The sequence below is a fragment of the Fukomys damarensis genome, unplaced genomic scaffold (assembly GCF_012274545.1).
Source record: "Fukomys damarensis isolate Sample0158 unplaced genomic scaffold, DMR_v1.0_HiC HiC_scaffold_25, whole genome shotgun sequence".
Classification (NCBI taxonomy): Eukaryota; Metazoa; Chordata; class Mammalia; order Rodentia; family Bathyergidae; genus Fukomys; species Fukomys damarensis.
In genome coordinates, this window is record NW_022900937.1 from 15885170 (window position 1) to 15909749 (window position 24580).

Below are 24580 nucleotides of genomic sequence, written 5' to 3' on the forward strand. Positions count from 1 at the left end.
ACTGAGCTACATACCCAGCCCGCAACCTTAATGTTGAAACAGGATTACATTTCATTTTAACCACTGCCTCACATACAAGCTGAGATGTACTAGAAGTGTAAAACACACACCAGATTCTAAAGTCTTAGTATGAAAAAAAGAATGTAAAATATCTATTAAATTTTTACACTGATTTCATGTTAATGTTAATGTAGTTAATACTTTATATATATATTTGGTTAAATAAAAATATTATTAAAATTAATTCACTTGTTTCTTTTTACTTATTCAAGGTGGCTTCTACAAAACCCAGAATGACATACACAGTTGGCATGACATTTCTCTGGGCCAGCACCAGGAGGAAGGTCCGGCCTCTGGAGCTCACCACCAGTTTACAGGGGCTACAGGAGATAGAGGAATGTGTTAAACAGCACCACAGAAGGAACAGGTCAAGTCCAGATAGCTGAATAATCAACAGGCCCTAGCTTTTCCAACACATCAATGGCATAAAAAATGAGGAAGAACAGAGAGAAGGCAGAAGGGGGAAGAAAAGGTGAGATAACAGGGTGCAGCACCCCCTGCTCAGAGTGAGCTGGGTGCAGCTGAAGTGACTGCCTTGGTGTTGGGGATGAAGGTGGTACAGTTTTCTCAGGGTCACACGGTGAGGTCATCCTGTGCCCCTCCTCCTCCCAGTCCATGTCCTGCAGCAGCTGCTTCAGGTGTGGCCTTGAGTGTGCTCTGCAGGCTGGGGTCAAAGGGCCAGGTTGGGGACCTGGTCCTTCTACAACAAAGGGGGTGGGGTATATGCTTGTGAAACCTGAGTGAGAAAACAAAGTCTTGTCACTGCCTTCTGGTGGGGTGGGGGAGGGACTAGGGTCGGGATGGGAGCTCATCATGAGACACGAGACAAGGGCTCTGAGATACCTGCCAAGCCCTGAAGTGAAAAGCACCACTGCTACGTGCTTTCCAAACCTCTCACTTGAGCCTCACCAGCCACCAGGGGTATAGATGGAACCGCTGTCCCTATCTGTCAGAAGATGAAATAGAGGTCCAGGAGAGCAAGTGATTGCCCAAGGTCACACAGTTAGCAGTTAGTAGTGTGTCCCCTTCACACGGTCTCTCCATGTCACAACGTGTGAGTGACTGATGCTCAAAGGAACGACTTGTGCCAGTCATGGTGGTGCACGCCTGTCAACCCTGCTCTTGGGATGCAGGAGGATCACCAAGAGTTCAAGGTCAGCCTGAACTGCATAGTGAGGCCCTGTCTCAAATAAAAAAGGAACAGCTTGCAGCACCCCCACCTGGGAGGGCAGGGCTAACAACACTGTCCAGCTGCCTCAGTGCCCCCTTGCTCTGGGCTTTGGGATGGGTCTGTCTCCCCAGCTACATCCTCTTTGCTGCCACAAGACCTAGTGTGAGAAAGCTATTCAGACTTTGGTGGATAAAAGAACCAAGGAAATAAAACACTAAAACTATCAATAAGATGTAGAAAAGTAGCAGTATAACTATCTGATATACCACAGAGACGGAGCCTCACATGGCCTATCTGGAGGCCTTTGCCAGTGTTCAGATCCATGGTGTTACGTCACAGATGCAGGGACCTCAGCCGCACCCTTGTCCTTTATTCCCAGCCCCAGGCCATGCGAAATGACGCTGCAACCTCAGGGGAATCTGTCAGACTAAAATAATAACCCTACTAATCCTGCCTTAAATAAAATATCCCATATCCCCTCCCCTCCCTTCCTTCTTTTTCTTCATCTAAAACAGCACTAACATGGTCTCTCCCCCCACCCCACGGGGATTTATACTAGGGATAAAGCCTAGCGTGTGCAAGGCCCTGTATTCAGTCTCCAGACGCAGGTCTAACTGTGTGGCCCAAGCTGGTATGCAGTGGCTATTCATTGGCACGGTCCCACTGCTCATACTTAGTTTGGGCACCCAATGGACATAGCTCAGAACAGTCCTGGACTCCAGGGCTCAGTGGATCCTGTCTCAGCCAGCTGCACAGCTAGGACTACAGACAACATAGTTTCTACCAAGGGCTACTCAGCTCTAAGACCTCTGCTGAAGAGTCACTTCTCATCTTCCAAGTTTTTCTCTTTTCTTATTCTAAAACTCTTTTAGCTTTGATATGAAAGCTTGGCTTGATATCCTGGCCCCCTCTCTTCTCTTCATAGCATTCCCAGGATCATCACTCCCTGCTAACCTGACTTTCATGAACCGCTTCCTCGCTGCAGGCTGGTCCTCCTGCTGAAGGGTTTCTGGGATTCCCCCCAAAACGTGTGCACAGACCACCAGAGGAGGCAGTGCTGGGGAGGCCAGACTCGGCTCCTCAACACCACCCTGAGGCACTGTGCCCAGGCTTTTCTGGTATACAACTGCTAGGGTGTCACTTTCCATGGCCTCTGAGCCAAGGACACCCCAGAGCTGTTGGGGCCGCGGTGGGAGCTGTCTTGCAGAGCAGACTTACGTTAATTATGGCAAGCTCCATGTAGGACATGAGTTAATCCACTGACATTTTGAATATATTCTTTCTACCATACAGAAGTCAACCTGTACAAATCCTCCCCTACTCTGTCTTCAACAGCCAGGACTAGAGGTAGCTGCTTCTAAGGGGGTCACAGGTAGAATAACAATAGTAGAAAGGAACTTTAGTTAGGGCTGGGCGTGTCCTCCTAGTACTGACCACTTGAGCAGAAACTGGGAGGACTCGCTGCAGCCAACAGCAGCTGCTGAGGGGGCAGTGGCACAAGGGCAGACTCAGCCAACAAATCTGCAACCAAGGAGGTGGACACAACACCAGGTTCAACTACTGGGCAAACCTGCTAACCTGCTAGGACACCCGAGGATCCAGAGGTTAAAGGCTCCTGACTGACGCAAGGGGAGTCACCAAGTCCATACACAAAAGTTCAGGGACTCCTCTCTGGGGAAGCTCTAACATCCAGACACCGGCCACACACAGGTAAGGTACAGAATTAGCAAACTTGGGCATTTTTTCATCTCACAAATCCACAAAACTATGGGCTGATCTTGAGCTGTGCTGGGAGAAATGGGCTTCTTAAAGCCATCCCAAACCCCAGCCCCTGGGGTCCTACAAATAGGGAGAGCAGGCAATTTCCCCAGCAATGAAAGAAAGTCCAAATACAAGGACAACAAAGAATGAAGTTATCACTCTAAAGATGAATAAATGATGAGATATGTTTTAAAACAAGCAGCTCTGGGGCTGGCAAGGCTGCAGGCAGACAGGAACACTCCTGTGTCGTAGGTGTATGGATAACCAACTCCAACCTTCAGAAGAGAAGACATCAAGGGCCTTAAGTGCCAGCCTTTGACCTGGTTCCCACCACTGAGGATTTCACCGAGGCAGCCAATTTAAAAGCAAAGTGGAAACTCACAGGATCAACAGTAAAATTTGGAATGGTTAAGAGGTTGGAAAATAAAAACCAAATGTCCAACGACAGGAAATAGTGATATATAATTCAATGAAACATGATATAATCATTTAAAAGAAAACAAATGCTATTTGTGGAATTTTGTTAACTGGAGGGGAAAAGTAGAGCAGGAAATTATACAAGCACAACTGTATACAAACATAAGGATTGAGTGGAACCACAGAAAAACATAAGTAGCTGTGTTTGGAGTGTATGATTATGAATACCTATAATTTCTTGACAGTTCCTGTGAAGTTTTCTTTTTGCTGTTACTTTGTTTGTATGAGGGGTGAGGACAGCTTTGATCACAGCCTCTTAAAGATGTAGCCCTAGCCTTTCCAGGAGGATAGGCCTGTCACTCTCTCCTGGGATCGGGATGCTGACTGCTGTCCCTAAGCCGTGGGGTATGCTCAGCCTCAGCTGCTCATTAGGCTTTGTCCGGCTCAAACAGGTGCAGGCACCGACTGGTCTGAGGGGCATGGACGACTGTGGGAGAAAGAGGATACTGAATGCTGGAGGTGGGTAGAGCGTGGTGATTCTATGAATTTAAACATTGTGATGGGTAATGTAATAATCACGTGGAAGATGTACAAACGTCCATCAGCTGCTTTAATGTGTATCTTGCTGATATCAGGATAATTCTCAAGTTAGAATGATCTTTAGGCAGATTGAGGATGGCTGCATGGCTTAGTGGCGAGACCTAAACACTCCTAAAGGAGTGAAGTGACTTACCCAAGGTCACAAAAGTAGGGATTGCTAAGACACCTGCCACCTCTGCCCTGCTAACTGGCAGATGGTTCGGGCTTATGAAGCTCAGAACATTCTTACTCTGGGTCCTGCAGCTTGAGTGGACACAGCCACTGTGACTTCTGCCACAGCCCAACTTAGACCCTACTGCGTGCCAGGGCCCCTCCTGTCCACCATGGAGATGCCTTCAAGAGGATCAACCTCTTGAGCCTTGGTGTCACCTGTATGAATTCTCCCAGCTGCTGTGATGTCTTCTCCAGCTAGACTACAAATAAGGCTGTCCTGCCTCATGCTCACAGCTATCTGCATAAGCTGCACGGTCTCCAGGCCTTGCAAGTGACCAGGTGGGCTCTTGTGTTCCAGTCTTTATAATGGGGACATTCCAAGTCCCTGTGTGACAGCACTGTGGCGAAGATTAAATAAGCTCACAGCAGCACTCAGCATGGTGAATGTAAAATAACCTCTCTTGGGTGTAAGACATATCCAGCATCACACTCACTACCAGGACTAAATAACATGACAAATATAATGCACTTCACAAATGCTTGGCTCCTTAAACAACAGAGATTGCTGTAATCATAAAGGTATCAGACAGCACAAACGCAGCGGACTGTCCTCGGCAAAGGGCTCAGGAGGATTGTGCCACCTTCCCTGCTTCCTCCTCCCCGTCTCTCAGCCTCTGGTGTGCTCCTGCAGCCGGGAAATCACCCTGGGCCAGCTGTGTCTTCCCTTTAACCCCGGGGTCCAGGGAAAGCCAGACTGACCAACACTCTCTGCCCCGGATGCACAGCAAGCTCAGCCCTCCTCCAGCCCAGTTCCAAAAAGAGGATAAAGGCAGCGGAGGCTGAAGACACTGCCCGGCCCTGAGCTGAGTGCAGACACCCCCAGTGCCAGCCCTAGCTGGCCCCCACCACACCCCACCCACAGGTCCCAGGTACCCACTCACAGCTCAAGGATGAGCACCACATCGGTGCGGTTCTCGTAGACATCGTGCAGCGTGATGATGTTGGGGTGCAGCACCTGCCGCAGGATGCTCACCTCCCGCTCAATCTCCTCCCGGCACACACCCCGCCGGCTGGCCCGGGTCTGCCGCTTCTTGATGAACTTGGCTGCGAACTCGAGCCCTGTGCTCTTCTCCTGGCACTTCTTCACGATGGCAAACTGGCCACTGTGGGGACACAGACCCACACAATCAGGATGTCACTGTGGCCACTGGGGAAGAGACCCCCACAGCCAGCTACAGAGTCATTCTACCAGGACAGGAAGTCATGCCACTGACCGGCATCCCACCGGGATGACAACCAGGGACTGAGATGCGACAGGTGCTGGTTTTCCCTTCTGCTCATATGAATCCTTCTTCTTCCTTCTTCTTCTCTATCTTTTACTAGGAATGGATCTGGTGTTGTGTTGTGTTGTTTTTCAGGACTGGGAATTGAACCCAGGGCCTTCACCGTGAGCTATATCCCAAGCCCTTTTTAAATTTTTTATTTGAAGACAGGGTCAGTAAATTGTCCCAGCTGGACTTACACAGTGATCGTCCTGTCTCAGCCTCCCAGGTGTCAGGATTCCCATGGTGTACCACCATGCCCAGCTTGGAACGCACATTGATATTGTTATTCCCAGTGTACAATGGTGTGCACAGAGGCTCTGGAAAGCACTCCTGTTTCAGCCTCCCAAGTGCTGGGATTACAGGCGTGCAGCACCATGCCTGGCGAATCTTCTATCTTTTACTAGGAATGGATCTGGTGTTGTGTTGTGTTGTTTTTCAGGACTGGGAATTGAACCCAGGGCCTTCACCGTGAGCTATATCCCAAGCCCTTTTTAAATTTTTTATTTGAAGACAGGGTCAGTAAATTGTCCCAGCTGGACTTACACAGTGATCGTCCTGTCTCAGCCTCCCAGGTGTCAGGATTCCCATGGTGTACCACCATGCCCAGCTTGGAATGCACATTGATATTGTTATTCCCAGTGTACAATGGTGTGCACAGAGGCTCTGGAAAGCACTTGGTTGACTAAGATGACACAGCATTGTCCTTGCAAAGCCTCAGCTGGAACCCAAGTCTAATCCTCCAAATGAATCCACCAGGCTATGCTGGTGGGGTCCTGATTGGGGAGGGGCTGGCAGAAGAGATGCAGCCTGACAGAACTAATAATCACAGTGCAGGTCATCACAGTGTGACCCAGGGTTGTGAAACTGGGAAACTGAGGCCCAAGGACAGGTCAAATGACTCGCGGAGGTCATAATGGTGTTAATGGCAAGGCCAGCTGCCCGATAGGCTGTCCACAATGATTACAGGAGTTAAGCTGAGTAGCTCAGCCCCTTCAGGCACTACACCAGGGCTGGGCCAGAGATCCTTTAGTCTGGGCACCAAGACGACAACCATGAAGGGGCAACTGTGCCAGAGGGAAAGGCAGCCCTGAGCTGGCCGAGTGCTCCAGGAAAGACCAGTGACCTTAACTTCTCCATCTCCATGCAAGGCACGAGCAGGTTGGGTCTAAGTCTTGGGGCAATGCCAGTGGCCACTGCTCCTGGAGGGTCCTCCTACTGTCCCTGCACACTGCCGCCCCCAATGCCCAGGGCTTGGGTAACTCAGAGAGCTTTACAAGGGGTCACCAGGCTCCAGACTTCAGATGTGGTCTCATAGCAGCTCTAGGATAAAAGCACCACACCATAAAATCCTCTGGATATTTGTCCCAACTTCAGAAAATAGACTTGCACCTGGAGCACTCTATTCTTAGAATAATCCTTAGTGAAACGGCCTTCAGAACAAGCCAAGTGACAAGAAAGGCAAGTTGAGCGAGCAAGGAACAGACACACCGACACTCAAACAGCACTCTGTGATAGGCACGCTGGCGAGGCTGCCAGACACAGATGCGGGGACCTCTGCGTCCCCATCCCCATCCGGTCTACTCAACACTGCAGAGCATCTGCTCTTGCTGTGCAGAAAGTGGGGGAACAGGTACACAGGGAGCTCCAGGGAGGAAGCAGTTCCTGGACACTGGGCTGGGGAGGGAAGTCTTTCTGGAGCCCTAACCCTACAGTTTCAGCTATTTAGCACCCTAGGGCTGGCTGTGAGCTGTCCACACCTTAGGCGCTGACGCAGGTGGAGTGACGCCAGAGGGAACACATTCACTGTGATCCCTGGCACAGATGGCCACTTGGAGCCACTTCGGGCCTCAGGGACATTGGGTACCTGAGTGGGTGCCAGCAAACACTTGACAAAGCTTCTAGTCCCAGACACTGTGAGTCTTACCGGCAGTGTGGCCAGACTCGTCTCCTGACACCTCAAGAGGCCCCTGGTGGGGCTGGCATTCCAGAGTGCCAGTGGCCTTTAAGTTTCTCCTTGGCCAATGGAGAAAGCAAAGCTTAAGGATTAAACAGAGGGCACAGCTGGTGGCACAGGGTTGGGTTTTGGACCCAAATCTCCCAGCTCTCACTGACTGCATGAAGAATTGTGACAGGGAAGTACAGCGAACACTCTGCAGTCACCTGGATGAAGCATTTCCCTCAGAGAGGAACAGAGGCATTTTTTTTGTATCACATGCCTGAAAAATTCCTCAAGCTCTCAAAAAAGCAAATGAATGTTTGCTCTTTCCTCCCCTTTTCTCTCAGTGGGAGCCACATACCAGGCACCACCACTCATGGCACCCTCCGCACTCCAGACACCCCAAACCCTGGCTTAGCCTGCAGCAGGGAGCCCCAGGGAAAGCTAAGCTGCTGTGTGGGAGAAGCAGAGAGCACCTTCTGCCACACCAAGCCCCAGGGTTTAGGCAGCAACAGCAGACTTCAAGGTCGATCAGGCTCGGCCTACTGGACTTACTGATGCCCCCCTCCCCAATCAAGTCCCTATGGGCACATGAGTATCAGTTTCCCCATCTGTAAAATGGGAATCATGCAACTGTGAGGAATGGAAATATTGGTGTTGTTGGCCCCCAGTTAGCATCGACAAATGGCTCGGTTAGGCTGGGCAAGAGGCACCAAAGCCAGGATCGCTGATTCAAATGGTCTGGAGTGTGTGGGCAAGGAGTTGGCATCAGTTTACAAGCTGCTTCCTACTCCCATGATTCCAGTGCATAACCAGATATGGGAATATCTCTCTTCTAAGTAATTAGTCCATACTTAATCCTAGAGTAGTCAATACAATTTAATTCCCGGGGCTTTCTGAAGATATGATGTGGTTTTGTTTTTGAGACAGGGTCTCACTATGTAATTCAGAATGGCCTTGAACTTACTGGGGTCCTCCTGCCTCAGCCTCCCAAGTGCTGGGATTATGTGCACCACCATTTCTAGCTCCCCTGAGAAATTTTTTAAAATGACTGGAGTCTGGGTTTCACACCCAAAGATTCTGATCTCCTAGCTCTTCTCTGGAGCCCAGAGAGGAGACTATGTCAAAGTTCCCTGGTGACTGCTGAGTGAAGTCAGGCCTGAGAACCAATGACTTATAACATAAGAAAGCACACCAGTTACTGCTATGATTCCCTGTCCTTTCCCACCAGCACTTTTTGCTTGAGGGAGGTCAGCCATATAGCTGCTGGGATACTAACCTGCAAATTAAAACAGAAGATTACCTAGGCCTTGGGAAATAAGAGGAGTGGATCTTGCACTGGACCATGCCTGGGCCACTGCTGATTCACAAGTGCAGAACCTGCCGTGGGGCTATGGTGCCCACTAATGGGCACCAGCAGACCCTCGGGCAGGTGAAGATGGAGATGGTGTCTGAGCCCCCAGGAATGCCCCACAGTCAGGAGCTGAGAAGCACCCAACTAGGCCACAGGGGTGAGGGGAGGGTAGCAAGGGCCCCTCCAAGTTAGGACAGAGCTACTAGGAGTTATTCAGGTTGGGAACAGAGGAGAGCTGGCTAGTCTCTCACAGAGGTCACTGCCGACACTTGTTCAAACGTTACAGGAACGGAGCTGGGGATGTCGCTCTGGTAGAGCGCCTGCCCTGGCATATGAGGAATGAGGCCCTGAGTTCAATCCCCAGCACCACGGAAAAGGAAGTATGAGACTACTGAGACAGTGATACACATATGCCGAGCCCACATATTTGACTTGCCCTCCACAGCGAAAGGCAACAGCTAGTCTGTGGTCTAAGAAAACCAAGAGCTCTTGCAAGGTCAGGAGCTGAAGTCTTGGTCCTGACCTGCCATCAGTGACACTTGAGAAAACTTCCTGTCAGAAAACACCTAAGACAGAAAATGAACATTTCCTCTCACGCCAAATTCCTATCTCCAGGCTGGCGTCAGAGTCCCTCTGCTAACCAGCGAGCCCCTGAGCAGTCTGTTCAACAACCTGGGCCTCTCCTGTGTCAAATGGGGGACAGTCAGGGTCACTGGGAGAATCATGACATAATGTCCCAGAAAGGACTTTGCCATCCAGCTGCAGACAGGCAGAGGCGAGGTCGGGGAGTTTAGGGCCAGAGGCTGGCTTGCAAAAGTCACGTAGGAGGAAAGTTTGCTAAGGGACAGTAAATCCGTCCCTTCCCTGCTGTGCCAGCACTCCATGGTGTGTGTCAGGGACGCTCCCCTCTTCCCGGGCCCAAGGCTCGGCTCTTCACTCCTGGGCTCCTGCAAACAGGTTTTGCTCCAGAACCTGGCTGGGCCTAGGGTGGCACTTCATGAGGGCTCCCCTGTGATCTAAAAAAGGGCACAACTAGAACAGCGACTCAGTGCTTGGAAATGTCCCAAGCTGGCTCCTAAAGTGCGAGGTAGACCCAGGTTCAATCCCTCAATGATTCTTCACCTCCAAAGGGGAGTAACTCAGAATCACCCACAGGTCACACCATGGGACAGACCTGCACAGTAATGTGAACATTATTATACTTATAGCCAGCTCTTCTTACAAGCTAATTTTTTTCGACCAATACTGGGGACCAACCTTAAGGAGCCCAAGCTACAGCCCCAGTCCTTTTATCATTTTTTTGTTTTTTTCTTTTTTTTCTTTTTTGCAGTACTGGGGATGAACACAGGGCCTTTACCCTGAGCTACATCCCCTGCCCTTTTTATTTATTTGTTTGTTTGTTTGTTTATTTATTTATTTTGTACCAGGGATCAAACTCTGGTCCTTGTGTCTGAGGCAGGCGACGGAACTACTGAGCTACATCCCTGGCCCCAGATTTTTTTTTTGTTTGTTTGTTTGTTTATTTATTTATTTTGTACCAGGGATCAAACTCTGGTCCTTGTGCTTCTGAGGCAGGCAGTGGAGCCACTGAGCTAAATCCCCGGCCCCCTTTTTAAATTTTTGAGACAGGGTCTCACTAAATTGTTAAACTGCCCAGGCTAGCCTTGAACTTGCAATCCTCCTTCCCCAGCCTCCCTGAATGCTGGGATTACACGTGTGCACCACCCTTGGCCCTTTTTATTTTTCATTTTTGAGACAGAGTCTTGCTAAGGTGCCCAGGCTGGGTTCAGATTGGTAACCCTCCTGCCTCAGCCTCTGGAGTAGTTGGGATAACAGGCATGCATCACCACACCTAGCTTCATAAGCTAATTTTATACTTGTTCTTTCTCATAATATTCGCAAGCATTATCTTAGTTCTATTTTACCAATAAGAAAGCTGAGGCTTGGAAAAGTTAAGTAATTTGGTTAGCAGGGCTAGGGCACAAAACCTCTGCTGACTCAGGCTTTAGGGAGACTACTGAGCTAACTAACCTATAGCAGAGTGGCAAGAAACGAGGAGAGGGGCCCCCAGAAGGGCAGACAAGCCTCTCTAACCCCAAAAGGACTATTTTAGCATCGATATTTTTCAAGATGGCCTGCACAGGGAATACATAGCAGTGAACTGACTGATTAACTGATCGATTTGCAGGACAGTACTGGGGTGAACTGAGGGCTACATCCCCACCTCTTTTCAATTTTTTATTTTGAGACGTTTACACTAAGTTGTTAAGATGCCCAAACTGTGCTGGAATTTATAATCCTTCTGCCTCAATCTCCCGAGTGCTGGGATTATAGGTGTGTGCTGTAAGACTTAAAGTCTCACTTCCACTCCACTGAGTGTGAACAGCCGAAAAGGCCTCCACGATGCTGGGTCCTAACACCCAGCGAGGCTCCGGGAGCTTGACGGAGAAACGAGAAACCCAGGAAGGAACACACCAGGCTGGATGGCAAATAGACCTTTGTTAGTCTGGCCAGACGGCACTCCCGGGGCCAGGTAGCTCAGAGAGGCAACTGCTCAGGGGCTGAGGTCTTTTTATAGGGTTTTTCTAAACAAAAAGTCAGGGCATTCACAGAACTACCAGAGGACAAGATTCCAAACACATTGCTTATCTCAAGCAGGAAATGTCCTACGGTCACCTTTTGTCATACATTTGCCCCTGGGCAGGCTGTTAGCCAAATTAGCAATTAGCATACGAAGAAGCACAGTCTGGCCTATCAGCATGGAGTTACTTTAGTTTATTCAAATCTTACATGTGCCACCATGCCCAGCTCCTTGCTTGATTTTATTAGTTGTTAAATTCTCAAAAAAGACAGTGGGCTGGGGATTTAGCTCAACAGTGCCTGGTGGCAAGCGCGAGGTCCTGAGTTTGATCCCCAGAAGCGCGAGGTCCTGAGTTTGATTCCCCAACACCAAAACAACCCACATTCCCATCAAGGCCAACCATTCGCACTGCCCCTTGCCCCGAAAGTCATGACCACCAGACTTGCCCCGACACCCTCCCAAGGTTCAGCCGCTGCAGCTTTATAAGGTCTTGGATCTCCTCAGTCCTGTCTCAGTCGGCTCTAAAGCATGAATTGAGTGACTTGCCTCAAAGCCAGATTTATCTGGGCAGAGCTGCATAGAATGCAGGGACCCCAAGCAGGGACAAGATGCCTTTCGGGGAGGTGTCAAATGGGAAGCCCCCCTGAGGAGAGAGGAGAGGAATGTGGAGACTGCTTCCTCCTCTGGCTTCCCCACAGAGGCTCTGCAGTTCCTCTTCCCAGTGAGAACAATGAGCCACAATTCCTCCGGAATTACCCTTGAGTTTTCAAGGCCATAGGGCAGAGATAATGCTAGAGGCTTGCAGGCAAGGCCAGCGCAGGTGCAGTCCAACAGGACCTCCACTTAAGTGTTGTCTGGAAGGCAGGGGCAGCTCACATCTGCAGTGCACGGAAAGCAGATCAGCAATACCACAGGCTTCAGTTCTGACCGGAGACCTGGTCCCGGAGGTCCCAGAGGCCCCACTCCTCTGCCTGGCCAGGCTGCACTGTGGACCTCTGTGGCTGACCCTGCCCCTCATCTCCCACCCTTCTTAACACACCTCTGCTCTAGCCAGGCACTCCCGGTTCCCATGAGCAATATCTCTCTTCCTGTTGCCTCAACAGTTAACCTGTTTCTACTCTCCTACACCCAAATTCAGAATTTAGTCAAAATGCTCTGGTTCTAACCAGGCGCCCACGCCTGCAATCGCAGGACTCGGGAGGCTGAGGAAGGAGGATCACTATGAGTTCAAGACCAGCCTGGGCTACATAGTGAGTTCCAGGTCAGTCTCAACTAGTGAGACCCTGTCTCAAAAGAAACAAACAAACAAACAAACAAAAATGCTCTGGTTCTATTACCAGTTCTACCACCTTTAGAGAATTCTATAACTCAGCCTCAGTTTCTTTGTGCCTAACACAGGCATAAAACTATCTCAGTTTCAGCCCTGTAGGGTGGCACAGGCCTGTAATTCCAGCAATCTGGGAGGCTGAAACAGGAGGATTGAGAGTTCAAGCCCAGCCGGGGAAATCAGTATCTCAGTGAAACCCTGTGTCACAATCAAAATCAATTAGTACATAGTGCTGAGGAGGATCACAGCTGCTGAAAAGCAGGGTCCCTTATAGGGTCAGGATCCAAAAGGGCAGAAAGCATTCAAGAGCCTGTTACCCAAAGTGAGGGCAAGCAGGGACTAGAGAGCTAGGAAGCCAAAATGAATGAAAAGACATTACGTTATCAGAGGTCAGAGCAGGAAGCAGGTCAGGATTCCAGGCCAGAGAAGCGAGGGGAATCACCAAACCCCTAAAGGGGCTTCCTGGAAACTCCCAAAGCTCCAGGAACCCTGTGTGATAGCACGGAAGCACGTTCTTATATGATCCCAATGCAGTTTCAAGCTGTAAATGAAAACTAAAAGAATACAGTGGTGTCTTAGATCATGTGTAACCAGAATCATGGAAAGAATTAAGTTCATAAACTGAGGCACTACATGTAAGTTGATGCTATGCAAAAACTAGTATCTAGTCCTTCAGAAGTCACTCTGACCCACCTCCTGCAGAGTGACAGTAAGGAATCCGGGTAGAACAAGGATCAGGAAACAGAAGTCTCCAAGGGACCTGAAGCCCGACCTCTAAATGGCTTCAGTCCACAAAGTCACAGGTGGCTGCTGTTTCATAACTTAGCTCATTTAACTCCCTGGGCCTACAGACTAACTTCCTTCCTTTGTCTTTTCTTGTGGGGTGGGGGATGTTAGAAAAATTTTGTGCCAGGCTTGGTGTCACACACCTGTGATCCCAGCTCTCAGGAGGCTGAGGCAGGAGGATCACTGTGAGTTTGAGACCAGCCTGGGCTACATAGTGAATTCAAAGCCTGCCTGAACCCACAGGTCCAAAACCTAAAATAAATTAGGCTTCCTGTAAACTGTATTTGGCAATATGTAGAAAGGTTTTCACTTGAAAACACAGCTCTGTGTCCACAGATATTTCCCTTAGTCTAAATTCGCACTTGTGATGCAAGTCACTATGGCAGAGTGCGGAGGGTACCATCCAGCCACCCACTCACCGTCCCCCACTGAACTTCTGGCCATCTACCCAATCCATCAATTAATTGTCTTGTTTTGTCTTTTGAGATGGTCTCACCACGAGTGTAGTTTCTGTAAACTGACTATGTAGCCCAGGCTGGCCTGGAACTCACAGTAATCCCAAATGCTGGGGTTACAGGTGTGCCATCACGGCTGGCATTCACTTGGCCTGAGTGCTATAAAAAGACACACCTATAACTTAAAGGGCTCAGAGACTACTGCGGAGATCAGACAGAGGAAATACAGAAAGGCTGTGAAAGGATCACCCGCAAGCACTGGAGGCACAGGAGCTGACACACGGTGCTGCACTCTGCAAGCCCTCGGGTCACTGTCTGTCTCCGTCTTCCGGTCGGAGCCACTTTCTCTAAGAGTCATGCTAGGAAGCTAAACTTGCCCTTTCCTCTCTTTCTTATGGGATTGGAAGGAGGCAGAGAATGGGAGGCCCTGTGGCTGACTCTACTCACTTGTGCTGGGCACCCCGCTGTCATTTGAGCTTTATTTATTTTGTAAAGATTTTGTAATTATCATAGATGCTGTAAATATTTTCCCTAAACAGGGCAGGGTGGTACAGGTCTATAATCCCAGCACTCTGGGAGGCTGGGGCAGAAAGATTGCAAATTCAAGTCCAACCTGAGCAATTTAGCAACTTAGTGAGACCCTAAAATTAAAATAAACCTTTAAATTTAAAATTAAAAATTGAAAAGGGCAAGGGAGGCCTGGGTTCAATCCTCAGCACACACACACACAAAAAAAAATCCTGATGTTTTCATGGCCGAGTCGTTACCGGTCTATCATCTTCAAAGAGCTTTTGGTCTTTCTCAGCAACAGATGAATCTAACCCGCGCTTCCCCCTTTCCTCTCCAGCCTGTCACGCGATTAGTGCGCCTGAGGGGCACTCTGAAGGCAGCAGCTGTGCCCTAGAAGTCTCCTGACGTCGCCGCCAGTCACCTGGCGCGCCTTCCGGGTTACCGTGCAGGCGCAGGGCATCCTCCATCGCCCCTCACCCCACACCTGCCCTCGCCCCTCTAGTCAGACTCACTGCGCTCTGCTAATGGCAATGACCTTCCTACTGACTAAGTGAAGGAAGGGTGGACCCTAGGGTGAGCAGATCCTGCTGTAGAGTGTCGTGGCCCGAGGGTGGGCTTGGGCTGGGGGGGAGGTGGGTGCAACCCAGCACCACAGACCCCTTTAGAGGTGCGACATGCTTCCCCTGTCCCCCAACTCTCCATCACACTATGCAGTGCCCCACAGGACTCACACAATGACTTCCTTTCAGAAACTACCAGTTAACATTTGTCTGCAATGAGACACTGACACCCTTCCTCATTTCGGTGAAAAATAATATAATCTATCTTATTTCCCTTCTGTTGTCCTGGTGGTCAGTAACAAACTCTTTATGGCCTAGGTCTTTGTTGGTTTCCTTCCTCTTTTCTTTGCACCGGTGGTTCTCAAATATGGGGGTGTATAGCAGCCATCTGGGGAACTTGTTAAAATGCAGATGCCCAGGCCTCATCATGTTTGCAAAGTCATAAGCTTGTAGAAGGCTGGTTACTTTCTAACTTGTGTGTGACAAGTCTAACACATGTGTGAGGGGATCTACAAGTGGTCCTGCATGGCATCACTGAGCCTGCCTCTCACTGGCCTGGCAAACAAGGAGGGAACCGCAGAGCCCATCTTCACACACCCTGGGCCCACTCACAGAGGCCCAGGGTGACCCCAGAGTGTCAGCGGTGCCACAAGGCAAGGCCACCCAAGGTGGCTGGGCTGACTGACTGCACAAGGCGTTTCCCACCAGTAGAAAACAGCTCCCCGCTTCTCCCGCAGGTTTGCAGGTGGCCCATTCTCATCCCCACCCTCCTCAGGATTTGACTTTAGATCCACGCCCAGCTTCCCTTGCTATAAACCTGGAGGGTGGGGTGGGGATAGAGGGACCGGGTCCAAATCCTCTTGGAAGCCAATTTCCCTCCAACCTCGCCAGCCAGGGCCTCTTCTGGGGTTGGGGGGCAGCCTGCCATCTCCTCTGTCATCACCCCTTCCAATTAGCAGCTCCCAGGCGCCTTCCGGGCGGCCACTCCTGCCAGCGTCCTCTAGCTCTGCTCTGTCACCACAGGCTCTGGCCCTACCTTCCAGTCTCCTCCCAGGCAGGCTGTCAGGACCCAGGAAACGTCTGTGTTGCATCCAATGTGATTTTTTTTTTCCATCTATACAAATGGCAACCTAGAATGACTCCAGCCTCTAAAGTAGCCTCCTCATACCCATCAAGCCTCCAGGGGCCTTGCTTTTGCCCGTGTGACCCACACCGGAGGTTGAGCAACTGGGCTCCCAGAGAGCAAGGGGCTTGCTCTGGGAGGGACCTCGGGCTCCCTCCAGCCCAGTTCTATTACTCAGCCGGCGGTGGGACCCGGGGGCGAGTTTCTTCAGTATTAAGATGAGATGACAGCCATCGCACAGCTGCCAGGTGGATTAAACACACTGATGGGAGTGCATGGCCAGAACAGCACTTGGCAGGAGTTAGATGCCCACAAACATTTTATTTTTTATTAGTGCATCTTTGTAGTACATAATGATTACAGTTATCATGGAGAGTTGGTACACGCATAATACGTCCGAATTCTTTTCTCTCTCTCTCTCTCTCTCTTTTCCTACCCCCTCCTCTCCCCTCCCTCTGTGTGGCAGCTCTTGCCAACCTGAACGCAGCCAATCGCTCACCCGGATCCTACCCTGGGCTGTCAACCCAGGGAAGGCCACCATTGCTGTTTTGTTCACCACTGCGTATTCACCATCTAGCGTGCTCCCTGAGTTTTAGTCGAGAGTCATGATGCAGACACTGGCGACACCAGGGTGAAGAAGCCACTGTCCCTCATCCACAGAGGAGCCGCTGGTATTGGGAGAAGGCGGCCAGCCTGTCCCTGCCCTCGCAGAGCTGCTTTCTGCTACACTCAGTGTCCCACGTCCCTGCGGGCTGTGCTGCTGTGTGATGTTCCTTCTATCTGAGGGTGCCCCACCTCCACTGCGACACAACAGACTCAGCTCAGAGGCGTGGCCCCTGGTGCTGCTGGACAGCAGCCTCCTCACTCTCTCAGACCCCTCTTGGTTGTGGCAGGAATTTTCCCACAGCTCCCAGAGGCCAGGAAGTAGCAAAGTACTGTAATTTGGTGAAAATCTCCTTCCTCTCCACTCAGGAATCCTCTTAATGGAGATGGGCCTAGGATCAGGCTGGATATCAGACCCATGCTCTCCCAGGCACAGCAGGAACCAGGAGGACAGTTCTGCCCCGACCCAGGGAAGACCCTCTGCCCTCCCCGCTCAGCTGAAGGAACACTCAGGTGCTGCCAAGGTGACACCATGGTTCACAGCTGAGCCACGGAGACCTCAGGCACTCTACTCCTGTTCCTGCAGTTCGCTTAGCAGCAGAGGGCCTTCTTATTTCTACATTTTAAAAAAGCAAAATGATACATGTCCACGTGGCTAAGTAACTGAAATTACGCAGAGAGCCTTACAATGGAATCCCGAGTCCCCACCCACTCCTCACTTGCTGAGCTCTGCCAACCAAAGGAAGCCATTTTCAAGCCCTCTAGTGCTGAAGAACATGCCCCCCAATATATCTTACATAGATTAATGTGCAAGACAGATCAGAGCGAAGATATTTGGCTGAAAGGGGAACCACACAGTAGTTGTTTCACACACACACACTCCTGTGGGAGCCTGAGGCGGAGGCACAGGGAGCTCTACCCTGGGTCAGACACACCTGTACCTGTTCCCACTGCTCCCCCACAGCCAGGCTCCCCAACACCCAGACTCCGGGGACATCATCATCATCTACAGCAAAATATACTTCTAGAAAGCCTCAAGGCTTCCCGAAGTAGAGGCTCTGACTGGGAAGACCCACCTGTGTTACAACTCTTAAGACCACAAGTAACTAAGTGCTACTTGGACTAGTAGTCATGCATCCCTTAATGTGAAATAATTGCATTAGGTCACTTTCCTACAGATTGGAAGAATTCACCCAGGCTAGGAGAAAAAAATAATTTCTTTAAGGGGGAGATAGGGACTGGCTAAGTTGTCCAGGCTGACCTCAAACTTGGAATCCTCCAAGCCAGGTGTGGTGGCGCACACCTGTAATCACAGCACTGGGAGGATGAGGCAGAAGGATTGCTGTGAGGCCAGCCTGGGCTACACAGTGAGACTCTGTCTCAAAAAACAACAAAAACCCTTGCAATCCTCCTGCCTCAGCCTCCTGAGAAGTTGGGATTATAGGTGTATGCTACCACATCTAGCTGAAAAAAGACGATGATGTGAAGGGTGTGGAATGGAGTGTTTGTTCTTTTATAGAAGAGCAGGATGGGCACTGCAGATGGGGGGGTCTTTGGGATTCCAGAGGGCAGCATGTGGGCACCCGGGGCCGGGCAAGGAGGGCAGAGGTGAGAGCAAGATGTGTCAGAGGAACACAGCAAGATGGGGAGAGACTGCTCCTTCCCCAGCCTTTTCCTTCTTCAAAACCTTTAGTGAGGCTCTCTGACCTCTGAGCTTCAGAGCCAATGCACAGCATGAGAGGGCAACAGCCTCTTCCCATGACATTAGGACAGAAAGCGAGCAGGGCACTGAGAACCAGAGCTCTCCCAAGCTCTTTCCGGAAGCCTCTCCTGAGGCTCCGGCAGGGTGGCAGGGAGCTGCCCTCCTTCCTCTCCCCATCACCGGACATGGCGCCCTGAGGACATTGCTCAAAGTGCAGTTCACTGTGACGTGTTAGAAACAGACTTCCAGGCCCTCGGAACCACAAGCTGCCTGTGAACTGGACTCCCAGGCCGCTCGTGCTCTTTCACTCCTGACCCTCAGCCAACTCGTGTTATAAATATGACCATTTCTTCGTTCTTTCGACCACCTCGTCATGGGGTCAGGGAAGCAATGGCCACCCATGGCAACTGAAAGGATTTAATCCTTTAACAACCAACTCCAATTAAAACCGTCCATAAAGATTTAGCTCAGTGGTTCCGCCACCTGCCTCGAAAGCTCAATCCCCATACCAAATAAATAAATAAAACCCTATATAAATAAACTTCAGTTAAAGACATCCAGCTAGGGCACCAACAAACCTTTGATGTCAGACCTATATCCGCTGTCTCTCAAAAATATGCATAGCCTCCTTATCACCTTATCTAAAGCTAAAGATCTGTGGGCAGAGGAGAGCAGCCTCCTCAGAATTATATCTGTAAATATCTCATCTTAATGCAGGAAGAGCTGGGCCCAAAATTCACTCCACATTCCCTTCAGTTTGGACCTTCTTGCAGAAAACCTATTTTCCAGCCTTAGTAAAAGCAGTAATTTGAGCAAATACAAGTCAACTTGTATTAACAAATTAACAAACCCTCCGTGAATAATAGCAACTTGATAATCTCTATGTAGTTCAGGCTGACCCTGAACTCACTATGTAGCCCAGGCTGGCCTCACAGTGATCTCCCTGCCTCAGCCTCCCAAGAGCTGGGATTGAAGGCGTGTGATCCATCACTAGTTCAAATGGTTCCATCTGAGTTCTCTCATTTCTCACTCAAAATGTCCCGGGAGGCCGCTGTGCTCAGGTATAAGTGACTCCTAGCCTAGAAGCCTTAGGGTGTGATCAGCCCCAGTGTGGCAGCTCTGATCCACATCTGGTGGATCTGCTGCAGATCAATACAGGTTAAGCATCCTATTTGGGTTTTGGTTTTTTTGGGGGGTGGGTCTGGTACCAGGAACTGAACTGACAAACATGCGCTTGCAAGGCAGGCACAGTGCCACTGAGCTAAATCCCTGGCCCTAAGCATCCTATTTGGAGGAAAGGATGAGCTAGCTTTAAATTTTTCTATTAATAGAGTTCATCAGAAATTCCCTTTTCATTTGGATCTTCTTAGAAACATGAATCAGCCCTCCAGGTTCTAATAATAAACAATATTCTGTACCCGTGTGGTTTTTGTTTTGTTTTGCTTTTTGGAGTAGTAGGGGTTGAACCCAGTGCCTTCATATTCCCAGTCCTTTTTTATATTTTATTTTCAGACACAGTCTTACTAAGTTGTTAAGTTGCTCAGGGTGGGCTTGAACTTGGAATCCTCCTGCCTCAGCTTCCCAGAGACCTAGGATTATAGGCATGTGCCACCATATTCGGCTTGTATATGTATATGCTTTAACAAAACACTTTCAAAGATGACCAAGTCCTGACAGTCTTACAGTTTCTCCTATTTATCTTTGTGTCTTCCAATAGGGTCTATTGCAGTAACTTGCACATCTACTACAAGTACCTTTTTATTAATTAATGAGTAGATGGTGACCAAAGAAGAAAATTTACCTTGACCTCAGTTTCCTCTTCTGTAAAATGAGGGTGATACCTTCCCGGGCAAGGCTCATACAAGGTAGAAGGGAGCAGGCTTTGCAAATGGCTAAAGGCCCTGCGAATACAGGGGATGGTAGAGCTCAGTTCTTCTGCACCTGGAGGCCAGCTCAGATCCAGAGCACATCTTGAGCTCTGTTCTTCTCCAATAACTGGGGAGAAACAGCAAAATCTCAAAGGATGTGAAATCAGCCTGTTTCTGCAGGAGAGCTCAGTGATAATGCACCAACACAGCCACACGATGCAGATGCAGATGCAAAATCAGGTCTTTCAGGGTGTCCAGTGCTTCCGCAACATGAGGATTCACCTGTTTCTGAGTAAATCCCTGGAGAAGTTTAAACCTGGGTTTTGCCTGCTCAGGAAACAAGAACCAACCTACCATCCTCTTTGGACCTTAAATTTTCTCATTTTTAAATTTTAATTTTCTTTGGTACTGAGAATTGAACCCAGGACCTCTGCACTGAGTCACATACCCGGCCCTTGTTACATATTTTTATTTCCAGACAGTCTTGCTAAGTCACTAAGTCACCCAAACTTGGCTCAAATTTGGGATCCTCCCGCCTCAGCCTCCAGAGTACTTGGATTATAGGCGTGTACCATGCATGGCTACTTTCCTTATTTTATTTTATTTATTTTATTGGTACCAGGAATTGAACTCAGAGTCTTGCACTTGCCAGGCAGGGCTGCACCACTAAGCTATATCCCAGGCCCATACTTTCCTCATCTTTTGATGTACCATCATGAGTTTCCTCATCTTTTTTTCCTTACTGGGGATTGAACTCTGGGACCCTGCACTTGTGAGGCAGGTGGCGGGCCACTGAGCTAAATCCCAGGCCCTCCTCATCTTTTAAATGAAGTTATTACATCTTTCTTGGGGAAGAATATCAAAAAATATATGAGATACACCCACTCCCAAGAGGAAGAGCTTAACTCCCCACCTCATGACTGTGGTGTGGACTCCGTGACCCTCTTCTGAGAGTATGGTGCGGGGAGTGAGTTTACAGCGGGAGGCCTGGCAGACACCAGCTGAGCCAAGCAGTGCAGGTTCACGTCCCCAGCGCTGGGTCACAAACCTGCGGGTGTCAGGAGTGCTTGAGAAACGGGGAAGGGCGCTTCCCTGTAACCCATAACCCAGTCCTACAACCATCATCAGAGAACCCAAGTGGAGGTCACCTACAAGTTACCCGGCCAGTCCTCCAGCTCCTCAACACCATGAAAAACACACAGAAAACAGTCACAGACCACAGGAGCCCGAGGAGACGCGACGAGTCAATTCAGTGTAGTGTCCTGGATGCAGTGTCAGAACAGAAATAGGGTATTAATGGAAAACTGGTGAGATCTACATAAAGTCTGGAGTTTGTGTTGATTAATAATTAGTAAATTCATTAAGCACCTATATACAATTAGCAAATCCACTAATAGTGGTTTATTAGTTGTGACAAATGTACCGCGGTTATGTAATACATTAACGTTAGGGAGAAACTGGGCAAGAGGTATCTGGAACTCCGTATTACCTCTGTAACTGTTCTGTGGATTTAGCAGTATTCCAAAATTAACTATGCATTATAAAAACCAAGGTAGATAATAGCAACTACCTGACAGAGTCGTGGAAATTAAATGTGAGTTATTAACACTGTGCCAGCCCAGAAAATCCTCCTTTTCTGTGTCCTACTCACTACATTGGAGCTCATCTGATTTGCAAACACCAATGATGCCCAAGACACTAAGACTGAGGCGCATTTCCATACAATAAGGCTTCTGAATCAACTTGGGATCAAGTAGTTCCATGAAAGTTTTTGTCAAATCTCACTGGAAATAGCATTTTTTTTCAGTACTGTGCTACATCTCCAGCCATCTTCTGAGACAGGGTCTTACCATGTAGTTCAGGCTGGCTATGAACTCCCTCTGTAGCCCAGGCTGGCCTTGAACTTGCGGCAATCCTCCTGCCTCAGCTTCTCTAGTGCTAGGAAAACAGGTAAGCAGCACCACGCCCTGCCAGAAATAACTTTTTAAAAAACTTCTACAATCATCAACTCATAGCCATCTTATGTCATCTACGCTCCTACCTATTCTTCTCCCTATTGGGTTGCTTTGGAGCAAATCCCAGATACCGTATTATCTTCCGTAAATATTCCAACATATGTCTCTGGAACATAAGAAGAGAGAGAGAGAACATTATGTATCTCCTGATGTATCTCCTTTCGTTAAAAACTATAACTATCTATCTTTATAACTACCTTATAACTATCAAAGCTTCTATCATGTTTTCAAAAATAATCAGTTGTTCTTTAACATCATCAGCGTCCAGATCATGTTTCTCCAATCATGTCATAACTTTTTTGTCTTTACAGTTTGCTCTGTCAAAGACCCAAATAAGGTCATACATTGCAACTGACCGACAAGTTCCTTAAGCCTCTTTTCAGTTTATGGTTTTTCTCTTTCCCCACTCTCCTTCATCCCTCCATTCCTCTCTTTTTCTTAGACTTCTTCTTCTTTTGTTTAAATTCCCAGGCCTTGGAGAGCCACGCCTGCTCCCGACCCAGCCGCCATCGCTCAAGCGCCGGGAAGGCAGCCGCGCGGGCGCCCCTGAACCCCCATACCCACCCACCCCCCGCACTCTCAGTCCTCCTGACTGTGCCAGTCTTTGGACCCACTCAGCAGAGGCAGAGGTGGTCATCAAGGGTATCCTTCTGAGTTCCCAACTTTGAACATCTTTAAAGAAAGGGCGGGGGAAACCTGTAATAGAACATTGCGGAATTCAACCATTCAGAAGGTTGGGGAACTCAGTCTGGGCTTTGCAGCCCGAGGTCAGTCAGTGTCATGGGTTTCAGCCATCAGCTAACTGAGATCAGGGGTCTTGCATCCTCGCTCTGTCTGAGCCATTAAATGGTAAATACACTATACTGAAATTTTGTTCACTGCAGACATGTTCTGGACTGCTTCTTGATTTCAATTATATTCAAATGATTTAAGGGTGATAGACTAGTGACTACCACCAGTGGTCAGTGTCCAAGTTGTGCTTGATCTTAATGTGTCGCTGATTGTATCAGTTGGGGTAAAGCATTGCCGTTGATTTGATGAGCTGCTTTCTCTGATGTTATGAAGATGAGAATGTCTGTGGGTCGTTAGAGACACAGAAACTAGGGCGCAACTATATCAGGAAGATTTGGGTGATAATCCAGAGAGTAAACCAAGGACAGTGCAACAACAAAAATTAAAATGAGAAAACACTTAAGCAAGACACAAGGACAGACTTCCAGTTCACCAATGGCAAACAGTAGGGCAAATGAGGATGAAAAGGCCGATAGTGAACCACCAGGACACCCTGAACTCAAAGCACAGGAAGTAACAAAACAGATCAATCAGGCTCTAGAAAAATTCAAAACAGAAATAATTTCCCAGATAACCATAGAGATAGTGAGCAAAATGGAAGTCGTGATTCGAGACTCTAGAGCAGAAACTGACAAAAAAATAGATGAGCTCAGGACCATGATAGAAGCCATGAAGGCCCAGCATAAGAAAGAAATGGAAAAAATAAATGCCCAACATAGGAAAGAAATGGAATCCATAAAACAGATTCAAACAGATATCCAGGAGATTAAACACTCTATTGAAAGTGTACGCAACAGAATAAAAGAATGTGAAGATAGGCTCTCAGATATAGAAGATAAGATTGCAGTCAGTGACCATGAAAAGAGAGGTCTCTTAAAAACAGTAAGAGATCATGAGAAATCGATCCAACAACTCCTAGATGATGCAAAGAAGAATAACATAAGACTGATAGGAATACATGAAGTAGCAGGAGAAAATACAAATGACTTAAAAAAGCTGTTTGCAGAATTAATGACAGAAAACTTCCCAAACAGAGGGGAAGAATTTGACATTCAGATAACTGAGGCATATAGGACCCCAACTAGCTACAATCAAAAAAAATCTACACCTAGACATATAATAATCAAGATCCCAGAAACCCAACAGAAGAACAAAATACTACAAGCAGTAAGAGAAAAGAAACAAATCACATACAAAGGAAAACCCATCAGAATCACAGCAGGCTTTTCAACACAAACCCTTGGGGCAAGGAGAGCCTGGAATGAGATATTTCAAGCACTAAGAGAACAACCTCCAACCTAGACTGATGTATCCAGCAAAACTCTCTTTCAAAATGGATGGGGAGATAAGACACTTCCACGACAAAGAACACCTTAGAAACTACATGAATAGCAAACCAGCACTACAAGGAATTCTAAAGAAGATCCTAGAAAAAGACAATGAAGACAACAACACCATGAGGCCCAACAGAGCAAATCAAA

The 24580-nt window shown here is 48.6% G+C and overlaps 1 protein-coding gene across 4 annotated transcripts in view; it reads right to left on the bottom strand.

Moving 5' to 3' along the window:
• Window positions 1-24580, bottom strand: part of Dapk2 (death associated protein kinase 2) — a 113486-nt gene that overhangs the window by 41256 nt on the left and 47650 nt on the right. For all 4 annotated transcript variants that reach the window (XM_010641180.2, XM_019210154.2, XM_033756126.1 and 1 more), the window contains exon 3: window positions 5104-5325. In XM_010641180.2, the coding sequence (XP_010639482.1) occupies window positions 5104-5325 (222 nt within the window). The remainder of the gene's footprint in view (window positions 1-5103; window positions 5326-24580) is intronic.